Source organism: Furipterus horrens, unplaced genomic scaffold (assembly GCF_987537825.1).
Source record: "Furipterus horrens unplaced genomic scaffold, mFurHor1.1.pri manual_scaffold_3, whole genome shotgun sequence".
Classification (NCBI taxonomy): domain Eukaryota; kingdom Metazoa; phylum Chordata; class Mammalia; order Chiroptera; family Furipteridae; genus Furipterus; species Furipterus horrens.
The window spans coordinates 87,577,995-87,592,166 of record NW_028327173.1 but is presented as its reverse complement, the minus strand read 5'-3'; the positions used below and the strand labels follow the sequence as shown (position 1 = coordinate 87,592,166).

The 14,172-nt window shown below is 43.3% G+C and overlaps 1 protein-coding gene across 1 annotated transcript in view; it reads left to right on the top strand.

The window, feature by feature from the left end:
- Positions 1 to 13,726, top strand: part of LYRM4 (LYR motif containing 4) — a 151,145-nt gene extending 137,419 nt beyond the window's left edge. The window contains exon 3 of the mRNA XM_090269843.1: positions 12,292 to 13,726. Within this exon, the coding sequence (XP_090125969.1) occupies positions 12,292 to 12,360 (69 nt within the window). The 3' untranslated portion in view covers positions 12,361 to 13,726. The remainder of the gene's footprint in view (positions 1 to 12,291) is intronic.
- The last annotated feature ends 446 nt before the right edge of the window (positions 13,727 to 14,172 follow it).

Genomic DNA, 14,172 nt, shown 5'->3' with positions numbered 1-14,172 from the left:
TACCGTGCCTCCTCCTCCTGGGATTCCTTCATTCACTCAGCAGAGATTGACTGAGTTACCATGCCAAGCACTAGGAATGACTAATGACTAATGGGGGTGTTTGCTGGGCTCAGGCCCAAGCTGCTTGGACAAGGTTTCGTATTGAAGCAACAGTAGCAAGTTATTGGCTACTTAGTTGCTTTGAAAGCTCAGCCAGGTGTGAAGATTCTTCATGAGGGCATAGAGAAACCACGGAGGTTTCTATGCCAGGAACCTGCATGTGATCCATAAGGGATGATTCTAGCAGCTGTGTGGAGTGAACTGAGGTGGGGCAAGGGCCCTTTCTCCCTACCATGGCTATGCCAACCACGTCACAAGTTCACAAGAGATGTCTTGTACATCTCAGCTGACGAGGGCTGGCTTCCAGACTCTTAAAAGAATACAGTTTCATTAAGGAACAGGAAGGAAGCTAACTCCACACTGCTAAGTGCTAGGGACATGAAAGAGACACAGCCCTGACTTCAGGGAGCACACAGCCACATGTCAGAGACAAACACATAAACTACATAAAATATAAAGACAGTGCAGTGTAGGTAGTGCAATGACAGACAGTAAAGAAGGCTGTAAGGCCCAGAGCAGTTTTCCCAAGCATGATCTTATACCTCATCCCAGATGTGTTAATTCATAATCTCTGGAGGTTGGCAAAGAGCACTCTGGTAAATCTCAGTGCACACCAAAGTTTGAGAGGCTCCGGCAGAGTGGGGAGCTGTGTGCCCACTGTGGAGGGAGCCAGGCAGGGGTGTGGGTCAGGGAAGACTTCCTAGATGGAGAGAGACTCAATCTTAGAACCGAGTCAACTAGGCTGTTTGTTCTACACTAATTGGCCACTTTTATGCACTTGTGGTGATAATTTAAAGTGTGTCCTCATTTTCCTGAATTGAAATAATTTTCTCTTGGAGATTCCATCTATGAGGGACATACATTTCTGAAATCATATTTCTAGCCCATTTGGATGTGTAAGTAAAGGGTAAAATAGATAAGAGTAGAAAAGGAGAAGCGGCCAAAGAAACATAAACTCATTTAAGTAATATATTTTCTAGGGTAAAAAAATTTTTTTTCCTCCAAAATTTTAAAAAAGGGGAGAGAGAGAAAAAGGAGTTCCTTAAAATGATACTAAGAGCAGATCTATTGAAATACACTGTTTAACATTTAGAATTGTAAAGACTATGTAGAAACATGGAGAAATGTGTTGGTATTAAAATTCTAGATTAGTAACACCAAATAGTGTATGTACATGATAGTTTGGCAACAGTGACTTTTCGCTTTTCATATACAAACGTGAGAAAATTAGAATGCATAAATAAAAACAAAGCAGATTTGGGGAGGTGGGATTATGGTGGCTGTTGTTGTCGTTTTAATATAATACTGTTTTTAAAAACTCACACTGTATTCACAGAATTAACTGAGTATTACAGGCTTAGAATTTAAAGATTTGCTTCAAGTCAGAGTAAGAAGTATTAACCCTGACTTTACCTCTTAGCCCTTAATCTCCTTAAGTATAAAATAGACATGATGATACCTGCTCTGCATACCTTATAATGACCTGATTAGCCAATAAATTATATAAATATCTTGTAAACTTTAAAGTGCTAGTCAGATATTAATTATTACTCTTAATTATTACAGAAGTATAAAATTGTCGTATTCTTAATAAAATGGCTTTAGTATGATTTCATTGAAGCAAGTGGAAGTGAAGTAAGGGCCAGTCTTGCTAGATTGCAGTTCCCTAACAGAAGAGAATGGTCACAGGATGTTTTCAAAACCAGCCATTGCAAAAACTGGGGGCAGGAAGATTTAATTTCTTTGTACTTTCCTCTTTAGCAGTTAAAAATGAGCAACACATTTAAAGAAAAAGCCCGTATCAAGAGAAATACCATTATTTGTATATCACATCTTCCACTGTGTCCTCAGGGTGGGTGCAGCTGCAGGGAGGACCTCTCAGCTGCCTCCTTCCAGGAAAGCCAGGAGGGCACCAAGATGGTGAAGTGGAGGGAGGTCCTGTACCAGGTGGGCTGGCCCATGCCCGATGGCACCGCCTGCCGCAGCGTGCCCTGCTCCGTGGCAAGTGACAGCAGGACCCAGGCAGGAGAGCTGAGGTGCCCTGGCCACCGTTACTCGCTGGCAGGGCCTCTGCAGCTTGTAATTCAGAAGCCTGGTTCTTTGCCCCATCAGGGAATGAAGCTACAGTTGACGTCCTGAATCCTGATCCCCTCGGCGGGGTATTTAGGGACTAGTTATTTCATCCGGAGCATCCACCTGTGGCAAGTTTGAAGTCTGCCCTGTTAGTTACATGGTAGAGGACAGTAGTAAGCACAATGGCTGCATAACCGAAGAGGTTGACTTTGGTGCCTCTTTTTGGAGCATTAGAGCTCTTCTGGTGTTGACTCTCTGCTTCCTTTGTGTTCTGTTAGAAGCTGTGTTCCATAACTGGGTTTCAAAGGACAGTGCTAAGGCTTTGTAAACTGACCACAGATTCCCCACATCCTACAAGAGCCCAGGGATGGGGAGGCAGGCTTAGCAAGAAAGAAAGCTCCCTGCCCTGTCCTTGACCCTGTGAGCACTGAGGAGCTGCTGCACTAAGCTGGCACCAAAAGAAAAGGCCCAACCAACTGTCTGGTCGAACCCATGGCCTCGCTCTGGCCTTGCCTCTCTCCCTTATCCAGAATAACTTCCTGGAGCAAAATACAGGCCATTCTGTTCAGCTGTCTTTACATCTCCCCTGTAGAATGCTAGAAATAAATAATAAAACATGAGATTCATGATCAGTAGCCTGTCACTACAGACTCTGTATATCTTTTCAGTAATAGCCCAAACTTATTCTCCGAAGTCCTTACCCCACAGGTGATATTCAGAATCTTAAACCATCAGTCAGGCATAGGCAGTGACCAATCAGTATGAGAGCTGGACAAACCTGAACAGGACAGCAACTCACCAAGCCAGACACCTGGAGGAGGGAGGTGAGAGGTCCAGAAATCCCGGAGGGCCCCTGAGCAGCAGTCATTTACCAACCTTGTGGAAATCATTTAACATTTTAACAAGTCTTATACCTAGTAGCTAAATATCAGCTTTGCCCTATTCCCTAGCCAAGAAATAGGTTGTTTTTCAGTGGTCTCCCTCCCCAGACATTTCTGACTTACGTGTCTCCTAGAGCCTGCCAATTTGGGGTCCTGTGGAAGATAGTGACTCTCTTAAGGGTTCAGGGTTAGGATATGTAGGGTTAAGCAGAGGTATTGGCCAGTGACTTCCCACAGCTTACTGCCCATCACTGCTGATGACTCTTGTCCCAGTTCCATCACACTTTACACAACCACTCCCTCAGAGAGCTTCCAGGAGCAAAGCCATTGGGCTTCTCGTGGCCAGAGGTGCATGGGGAAGTGTGTGCTGGGTGTAGGCTGATCAAGCATAGCTTCTGAGTGCATCTGGACCCACCACTCCCTCTGAGGCCCTGCCAGGTGTTTCGGTTCTTGATGGTGTTCATCTCTCATGTCCATTTTGGTGCTTTTTTCAACCTGACTTCTGGGTGGGGGGAGACAGAATGGAGCCTGCTTTATCGGATGTGTTGGTATGTCAGACCCCAATGTTGCGTAAGGTTTAATATCATCCCCAGAAGGCTTCCAAGCCCTGGGAAAATGAGGCTGTTGCTAACCATCTATTCTAATGTCCCTGCATACCACATAGCAGGTCCCTGTGGGGATGGCAACAAAAGAATCCATGGCAGCTGTTCAGAAGAAAGAAGTAGATCTATGTGTTCTGACGTGTGAAGATACTGAGCTTGAAAAAAGGGCAGGTTGTAGGAAAATGCGTGGACTATGATTTTCTGTTTGTTTTTTGTTTTTTTCAGTTGTTCCTCATGATTTCTTGAGGTGGAAGTAGGGCAGTTGCCACCAATTGTGGCATCAGTCAGAAACTGTTGAGTGTGTGGTGGCTGGAAAGAAACTGTTCTAGGCCCAGGAGAGGTATGAGCACAGCAGGGGAGGGGATACTCATCGTCTCATCTGGGGCCACTCTCTCATCCTGACTTTTTAACACCAAAAAGCATCAAACTCATCCTGGACAGTTTTCAAAAGAGGCCAGTAAGTCAGCACATTTCACAAGCCTGAAGTTTTTTAAAAATTAGACATACACTTCTGGTTTGTACTCTGGAAACTGTTTTCAGTGTTGAGTGTCGCTTCTTTGTGCTGTAACCTTGACTTTGGATCTGCTGTGTGCATTGCTGTGGAAATTTTGTGTCTGTGATGGTGACAGACATCTGAAATAATGCTGTCCCCAAACCTAGAAGCCCACAAAGTCAAGAGCATATCAATTCAAACAGTAGTGGGGGTGGAGGGGCTGTGCTATGTACTGCCTAACCACACACATACGCTGCTGTCGTTCATCATCTAATGAGGGAGACAAAATAAAACCAAATGAAGTACAGTCATTACACAAGTCTTCAAAAATGAAGGTGTCCTTGAAGGGAAAAATATTACAAAGCAGCCCAATTATCCCAGAAAGTTTGTCACCAATATTCCCCAGGCAGCTGATAAACAGAGAACTCTCTAGTCCCAGCAGCACCCCTGGAGTTTGGATCACGGGTAACTAATTATAGCGGTGCCGGGATTCTGACCTCGCTGCTGGGGCTCAGCGCAGAAGCATGACTCTTGATGGGGCATCTGGAAGTTTGCCTAGGCTCTTGTTGTTACCATCCCAGTGAAGTGTCAGGTTTCATTCTGACGTAATGTTTGGGTCCTGAGTTCTGCCCAGTTCCAAGAAGGGCTTGGTGACTGAGGTTGCAGTGTTGCTAATATCCAACATGATGTGCTTGTGCGTATGGACACCTCATCTCTTGGGGCCTTAGTTATACAATGCTTCACAACCAATCCCAGGGGACTCATGGCCAGCTCTGCACCCATCCCTCAAGGGTGAGTGTGATGGGAGGGCAGCCAGCACCTGTCCCTGTTTTATAACGGCCTGCCCTCCCTGAACAGTGGTCTGGGCCAGCAGGCAGAAATCATTCACAATGCCCAGCACCTCTAAAGAACAGGCTGTAGAAGACAGGAAGGTGTAATCCCTGGCCTTCAGTAACAGTGTGGCATCTCAGAGCAACATTATAAGCTATGAAGGTATTTCCCTCCCTTGCTCTGGTCTTGTAACTGTACCCAAAGTACCCCTGGTAGGTAAATATCTTGGGTGTTTTTGAAGAATATTCACCCACTGCAAAAGAAAAAATAACTGATAATAATTCTAAAATAATAATAAAGTCTCAGCCCGAATCCTCATGGATTAAACTGCTCTTTCTCACTGAGGGGTGCCGATAAGGAGCAAGGCAGTGATGATGTGACCCAACCCCTACCTCCCTAAAGAGGAGCTCCTTGAGTGAGGCCAGGCCACCTGTGCTCTGGACAGCTGACCCTGTGGTTCTGGATCCAGTCCTTGTTAGGAACCACTGCCTTACATGTGTATCTCTTCTGAAAGGAAGTGTACTTGTTGGCACGGGATCCCTTGCCAGCTGCCCACATCTTCAGGCTTCTTTGGGGCCACAGTTCTCTGGGACCCATTGAAGTGATTTGATTTCCTTTACTCTAATGGCCTGGAATACAAAAGAAAGAGGCCATCACATGGTGGGCTTTTTTTTTTAATTGAACATCAAACATGCAGAAAATAATGGAATGGCCCAGAAATCTGACAACAGTGGAGAAGAGTTAGAGCAACCATTTAATTTATCCTCCAAACTGGGACCCTTGAGAGTGAAAGAAGGCTCTGTCAAATAACATGACGCTAGGACAATACATGTAAACCAGATGTATGGTACATAACATTCTTGCATCTGCCTTCTCTCTTGTCTCTACTAGAAAGGATGAAACACATTAATTATTAGCTGTCATGTAGGGTTTAAGGAAGAGATATGAAGTTGTTCCTCACTCCGCCGGGAACATCACAGGAAAAATAAAAGATCCACTCCTCACCAGCACCCTCCCTTTCAGGAATATCCAGTACTATATCTAAAAGTCAAGGCTTGCAGAGTTGAATGGAGATGTGGTGTGTATGTATGGGGATAGGAAACTCTTTCATCCCTAGGTTCTCTGAACTGGCCATCTTCCTCTACTAGCACATTCAATTGTTGACTGAATTTCCAAAGATTTAGTTTGCACACTGCAGGCATTCTTATATGGCATAAAAGGATGTCAAAATTAAAAGTAGTAGTGTTATTATGTAAACATTTTTTAAAACAACTTATGCTACTGGTTTTGAGAAAGAAAAAAGACATGTGCACAAGAGCTATTTTTAGAGGAACACCATGTGGTTTAGGTTTATAAAACCTCTTGTTGCTAAATGGAAAAGACTGAGAAAAGTATATATAATTTTATGTATCACTATTTCAATTTGCTTCTTTAACAAGTATTAGGGACAGCCCTGGCTGGTGTAGCTCAGTGGGTTGAGCACCAGCCTGCAAATCAAAAGGTCACTGGTTCATTTCCTGGTCAGGACACATGCTTGGGTTGCGGGCCAGGTCCTCACTTGGGCACTTGCGAGAAGCAACCGATTTTCTTTCACACATTGATGTTTCTCTCCCATGTTGATGTCTTGCTTTCTTTCTCTCTCTCTATCCACCCATCTTCCCTCCCTCCCTTCCCCCCCCTCGAAGTAAATAAATTAAATCTTTAAAAAGTAAAAAATAATAAAAATTATTAGAGACATAAAGTATGATAACACTGGTCTATTTGAGAAAAGTTTGTTATGGTGAGTAACCCGACTATGGCAAGGCTGTGAAAGCCACTCTGCACCCTGGAGTCTCACCAGAGAGAATTGCTATGTGGATTGCAGACAGTGTGGAAAGCTGTTGATGTGGTTATAGAACAGAGAAGGCACATGCGTCCTGCACAGCTTCCACACAACAGGTGGACAGGTGACAGAGAGCAGAAAGGTGGCCTGACAGGACGCCAAAGCTGAAATCCTACCATCAAAGATTCATTATATTGGTGGCTCAAATGATTTGGGGAGTATTCCAAAGCCCCTATCAAGTGTAGTTATCTTAGGGAAGTACAATACCTTAAAAATATACCTCTTCCAATTGGGTATGAGGGGGCACTGAAAGGCAGAAGATAAATGAAGTGCATCTTCTGGAAAGGCCAGAGTCACTCAACAACTTGTACCATTTTTATACTGAAGTGAGCATAAATACATTATGCAGCATGACATATCAGTTACACAAAGATCCATAGGAGACTTTAAAGATGTTCTCATTACTGAAGCCTCTTCAAGCTAAACCTCACACCCTAGGAGTATGATTTTGTACAGTAACTTTCTGCTTGTTAAGGTCTGGTCTCTAACTCCAATTCTGTTCATTTCTCTCTTTGGGGGCAATGCCACAGTGTGTTAATTGTATCTCAAAAATGCTTTAATACCTTTTCAAGGTGTTCTTATTCTTGGCTTCCTATTTATTAAAATAAACATTAAAGTCATTTCCTCAAATATCTCATCATTTTGTTAAACATAAATTAATTTGGCCAGAGACAGGTATTTTATTTGATTCAGTCTCTCCATGAACATTGCAGTTTCTCATTTCATTCAAACTTATTTTATATTTCTAAGTTTTATAGTTTTTTTCTAAACATTACACATTTCTTATTAAGATAATGTCTAGGTGTGTTGTTGTTGTGATTGTTGTCACTGCCTTTTCTCATATTTTCAGTGTGATCATTGAGATGGTAGTCTCTTATTTGTGAAATGGAAGAGCAATCCCATCTTAACAATTGTACTCCTTCCAAATATGGAGATTAAACACCAAAAATGGAGTTTGCCTGTAAAATCCTGTAAATTGATGATGATAATGATATCTTCCTATAAAGTTGTGATATTAATTGATTAATTAATTGATTTAATTAATTAAGTTCTTAAAACAGTGCCTGGCATACAATAAGTGCTCATTAAATGTTACTGTTATTTTCATCATCATTATCATTTTTTTTTTTTTTTTAGTAGTAGTAATAGTCCAATCATTACAATGCCAGAAGCAAGATTTGGCACTGTCCACCATCAGACAAGGAATCATTCGTGCCTGGTGGTTTTCCCATCCTCAGACAAGAAAGAGAGCAGGGGCAATCTGCCCCTTAGCTTCACAGGCAAAACCAGATGTCAACATCTCTCCCATACCTTTCAGCATATAGGGCCCCTCCTTCTCACACAAAACTGCTCTGACCTGCTAAAAACATGCTGGGCCCTACCTAGATAGGAAGCTGTGCGCTCAGAGCAGAGCCAACAAAAGAATGGACTCAAGTCCAGCTCAGGAAGCTCAAGTTCAAAACCAAATGGTGGCCTCAGACATCCCTGACACCCTCTCTCCGCAAGTGTGGGTGGATTTAATATTACAAAATCATAGACTCTCACAGCTGAGGTGATGAGCCTTGGAGGTCCTTGAGATCAAGACCTGAGAGCCAGTGGTATTCAGCTTGACAGTAGATGGGCCATGCACATAAGTAACATTTAACGAGCTCTTACCTCATGCCTGGCACTACTCTTATTTAATACTCCCAACAGCATGAAGACATTTAATGTATCTGGACCCTAGGAAGTATTTGAGACAATTGGTACACTTTCTTCAAGTCTAGTATCTCATTTGATCCCTATAACAACCCAGTGAAATAGGCAGGAAGTAGCAGAGGCCCCACTTCTGCATCGCCACTGCACCTGCCCCTGCCCCTGGCAATTGAGCCCAGCTCCTCTGAGTCTAAATCAGAATGAGGTGTGTAGCACAGGAGGCAGCACATTGCTTCAGATGAGTAGGCAGTGAAGACCTTCCCCCAGAAGGTAATTTGTCTAATGAGTCTCAGTTCGTGTGTTTCTAGGCCATCCAATCATCCCATCTACTTGCAGTTGAGTGATCTGTGTGTTTTCCTAATGGATTCCAGTGCCAAGTCCTAACGTTTATAGAATAGAAGTGTGATCAGCTTTAATGACCAGTTTATGCATGGTAATAGTCTAATGTGGCTGTGTAAGTCACTTTGAGATTCTGGAGGGACTGTAAATTGAAGCTGTTAATTACACTTCCTCACATCCATTGACTAGCCAGTTCCCCTCACCTGTAGCTTGGAAGTGATGTGCTCTGTCATTAGCACCGCAGCATCCATCCCCACCTGGCCCGCTGACTCGTACTGACACATTTTATAGCCCAAATCAATGCAACAGGGCTGTTACACAGATGTTTATTGCCTCAACTCTATCGTCCTCGTTGAAGTAACATTTTAATGTTTCCCTCTTTGTGAACTGAATATTTTTCCCTCGCCTCTTCTGTAATTGCTCTGATTCAATCCTGGATACTCTTGTATTACAACTTTAAACTTTCAGCTGGACTGAATTTAAATCATTTGATTTTGTTTAACAGTGGGTGAACATTTTTGTTACAGTAAACAATCCTGTTACTTTTTATTGACTTGCTTTTATCATTTCCCTATGTCCACTAGGAGCTCACCACAAAGCACTTCATGATCACTTATAGATGTAGGACTTTGAACTAGTGGACATGGAGCCTTGTAGCCAGGAACACCAGACTCTCGCATTTTTATTTGTCAAGTACTGAACACCTTCTACATGTCTGGCACAGTCATAACTTATACTCTGAGGCAGCTGAGTCTTTCTCCTACTCCCCATCATTCACTGATATTCCTGCAAAGGAACTGAGACAGGCACACAAATGGTGACAGTACAAGGCCAAACTAGTGTCACATGAATGGCACAGATATATGTAGGAAGTGTTTCCAAGAGAGAATCTTCAACCACTGGCCCAAAGGGTGGGTGGACTTTTGTCAGTGTATATTGAGTGAGTCTTTCCTGATGGAATAGCTCCTGGTGGAGCAAAGACACAGAAGCTGCAAATCCCAAGGTCTCTTGGCATCGGTGAGAAGTTCATGGCACACAAGAGGGTAGCAACCATCAGAGAACTGTAAGTATCAGACCAAGGGACCTGGACAGATGAAAAGATATTAATCTATATCCTAAAAGTTGGATTTTTGGATCACCTCCTTGTTTTCATTCTGCAACTTTCTTTGGAGCCTTTCATGTGGAGCTGATTGGGAATGGGTCACCCATATCACAACTGCATTTCTTGCAAGAGAGCACCTGTCCCCCAAAGGTTCCATCCTTATATTGGTGGACTTTGAGAAATAAATACCATATTAAAACTATGTTAGTGGGGGCTTCTGTCAGGAACATAGTTGAAGGGCCACACAGCAAGAGAACCCTGTGTTCTTCTTGCCCGTCCATCAGGAAGGTGGTCGTCAGCACACACAGCATGCACAGTGGTTCTGTGGGATGAGATGTGTTCATACTGTGACTGAACATGCTGCCCAGCCTTCTCTCAGTCCACCAAAGGCATTGTCAGCTAGACAAACAAATGAACCTTTTTGGAAAGTAACTTTGCAATATCTATCAGGATCTATAAAAATATTCAGACTTGTTTACCTAATAATTCCACTTCTAGAAATCTTTTATAAGAAAAAAATGAGAGACATGTTAAAAGACTTAAACTTTTGTAAATGGTATAAATGAGAATGAGTAAAGAAATTATGCTACTTCTTTGCAATAGAATATTATGCAGTTATTAAAAATATTCTTTCCAAAACAGTTAATGATGTAAGGATTATAATACAAAGCGAAGTAGTAAAAGCAAGTTATGATTTTAAATTAAAATATTGTATGTTTGCCCTGGCCAGTGTGGCTCAGTGGGTCGGGTGTTGTCCCACAAACCAAGGGATTGCTGGTTTGATTCCCAGTCGGGGAACATGCCTGGGTTGTGGGTTCAGTTCCTGGTCAGGGCATGTACAAGAGGCAATCAATTGATGTTTCTCTCTCACATCAATCTTTTTCTCCTTCCCTTTCTCCCTCCCTCCCCCTCTCTCTAAAAATAAATGCATAAAATATTTTTTAATTGTGTGTTTCTGTGAATACGTACATTTTAAAGGAAAGGTGAATCTTGGGCAGGCCCCAATTATATATATGGTTACCTCAAAATTTAATAAATATGTTACTGCACTCCTTCATTGGAGTTTTTGTGATTACTACAACTGTGTTACAGTGGCATGAAATTCATATTATAAAGAAGTCAGCATTGGTTAGGGAACTGGTGGAGGAGCAGCATTTTGGAGGAAGCACTGGACAGATTCAAGTCTTTGCTCCTCCATGTATTGATTTCTATGAGACTTCTTTCCTCACCAAAAAATTTAGCTAGTGATTCTTACCGTATCTACACCAGTCGATCTTGATCTACTATTGTTTGATTTCCCGTTTTGTATGTCATCCAAGTAATTCTCTGATCTACTCCACTCTATACTCTGTCACCTCCTTAATTCAAGCCAAAATCATCTCCCACCTGCACTCTTGTGAGGCTCTTGCCTTCACACTGAGATAAGTGATCTTTAACCACAAACCTAATCCCAACTTCTATTTTTAACATTTAAAAATTTTCCTCGGAATGAGTTAGCATCTGTGATCTTGCCATAGCCCACCATTTACTTTCTGTCTCTCTTCTCTGTCCCAGCCCGTCCATACTCATGGCCCATGATGTCTTAGACATTCTCCATACGCACAGTGCATCGTGTGCCTTCACACCCAGCTGCTCTCTGGGCGCCATTCCCTCTATTGTATATGCTTCCCGCCCCTCCCCTGGCTCCCACTTCTCAGCCTACTGTACTCCTGAGGCCTTGCTTAAGATCCATCTCCTCAAAGAGGTTTTCCTAACCCCCTCAGGCTGAATCCCATCTCCTTCTAAGGACCTGTAATTCTGCACGCTGCCCTCTGCTAACATTTACCAGCTCATAGGGCAATTCTCTCCTTCCCTGTCGCTGCTCCTAGATGCAGAGCTTCTGAAGGAAGCAATCATGTCTTCACATACCACCAGGGCACAGTGTCTGGTCTAGTAGGTGTTAACTGCTTGTTGCCCAAAGACAAGGGTCTGGGGCCCTTCCAGGTTTGCTAGATCTTTCACCCAACAAATACTTATTTTTTTTCTTCTGTAGGGGACCAACCTTTCACTGGTAAGAAAGAATCCTGCCCTGTGTCTCTGTCATCATTGACTCACCAGTACATTAGCTCAGCTCCGAAGTGCAGGGAATTAGCAAAGGCAAATCTAGTAACTACATTCTGCCCACAGTGCAGTTTGCAGCAGGGAATAGCCCTGCGATGGCAGACATTTGCATTTAAGTGTTACAGATGCTCTTTCTGACCTTTCACTGCTAATGGAGCCCCATGATTCCTGATCTGTCTTTTCTTTGCTTTCAGGTTCACATTGGCCAAATGTATGCAACTGACAAACTTATCATTGAGAATCAAGAGAAGCCCAAGACCTAATGACCACCACCACCAGCCACCATCAGCAACCATGGACCACGTTCCACATCCATTCTGTGCTTGGGATGGGGGCTTCCAACAGACTATGAGTGGCTTCTTGCATCAACTTAAAACAATAACCTCTTGCTCAGCCTGCCCTGTAGAAAGTGATAAATGAAGTGAGGTTTCCATTCTTCTGCAGCCTTAGTGGAAAAAGGTGGCTGTCTCTCCTGGTTCAAGTGTTAGAATGAAGAGCTGGTGCTCGCTCGCATTAATGCTGTATCTCCTTTCCACTCTGCCCCTCTTTAGTTGCTCATCACCCCTTGTATAGAGCATCTCCAGAATGTGTTTCTTAGTTCTTAACAATAAACAGAATTGTCTCCCTAGGCCTGCTACACCAGATACACTCATCCTGAACAATGCACTTGGGTTTCCTGCCACTGCAGCTCCTGCAGAAGGCGGTGCTGGGACCAGGAGGGAGGCTCCAACCCTGAGCTGAGTCCTCCCTTTGTGAAAGCAAGTCCAGAACCAGAAGAGACTTGGGGGACAACAGGAAAGAGGACAGGGCTGAAAGGGCAGAGGGTGCACCCTGGTAGTCCCAAAACAACCACAAGGATGGCAGGTGGGTGGATACACACCCTGGCTGCTCAGAGAGGTCTGAGGGTCTGCATTGCCTGGGTGCAGAATCTCAAGCCCCACCCCAAACCTTCGGAATCAGAAGGGTCCCACTAACACTGGAGGTGACTCCAAAGTTCGAGGAGCTGCTGCTAGCAGTGGTACCCAAAGCTGGCTTCCAAGTTCACCCACTGAGTCAATCTCCTGGAGGTTTTGAGAGTTTTTTTTTAAATTTCTCCATGCTTCCTTCCCCTTGGATTCTGACTTAGTGAGAGGTAAAGCACAATAATTTAAATTTATATGTACATTTTTTTTAAGCTCTCCTAGTGTTTTCAATATTTAGTCAGTTCAGGAAACTGCTCTTTGAGTATGTTACAGTTTTTTTTTTTTTAAGTTTGTATGGATTTATCCTTGGAAATAACATCAGTTCAAAACACAGGAAGAAAGCATTAAATAACTTACTTGACTTCTGGAGATTTTATGACGGACCCAGACACTGAGTACTTTTTTTTTGTCTGTTTCCCTTTGTAAACAGTACTAAGTGAATTATTTCTTATGGATATAGGTCTGAGAAGGGCTCATGTAAGTATTTACAGGTTCTAGGATAGCTGTGGCAGTGTGACCAGCATGCCACTAAACTGCCCTCCTCCATCATTTTAATGCATGTGAGTGGGGCATGAGTAGTCTGGGGCCATCCCATCTATGGGTTGTATATGTTGTAACAGTGCATTCAAACTGATTAAACATGTAGTCATTCTATTCGGCAATACAACTTGTGACTTCAGAATGCTTTTGCCCGTGGATAAAGTCGCATGCACCTGTGAGACTAAGCAGTTCTTAGTAGGCCCCGTAGTCTCAGGGCTGCAGTGTGAGAATATACATTCAGCAGACAGCCAAGGCCAGCAATGTGGGAAATGTTTCTCCTTCCACTGACCGCAGTGGGGTTAGTCTCCCAGCCCTATGTGTGGCTCTGAGTCACTTTCCACTGTGCGTCAGTAGAGTTTATGGCTGTTCGGCAACAACTACATCCAATAACAGTACTTGCTAACGGATGTCACCTCTGATTTATACTTAGTTAATTACAGCAGCTGCTACTTGGAAACCCCTAAGTCCAGATATGAACCTCTTCCCTACAAGTCTCAAATTTCTAGCAGGCTATCAACTCCATGGGAGACTTTTTCTCCGTATTTTAGTTACAGAGACAGTGGACACAGCAAA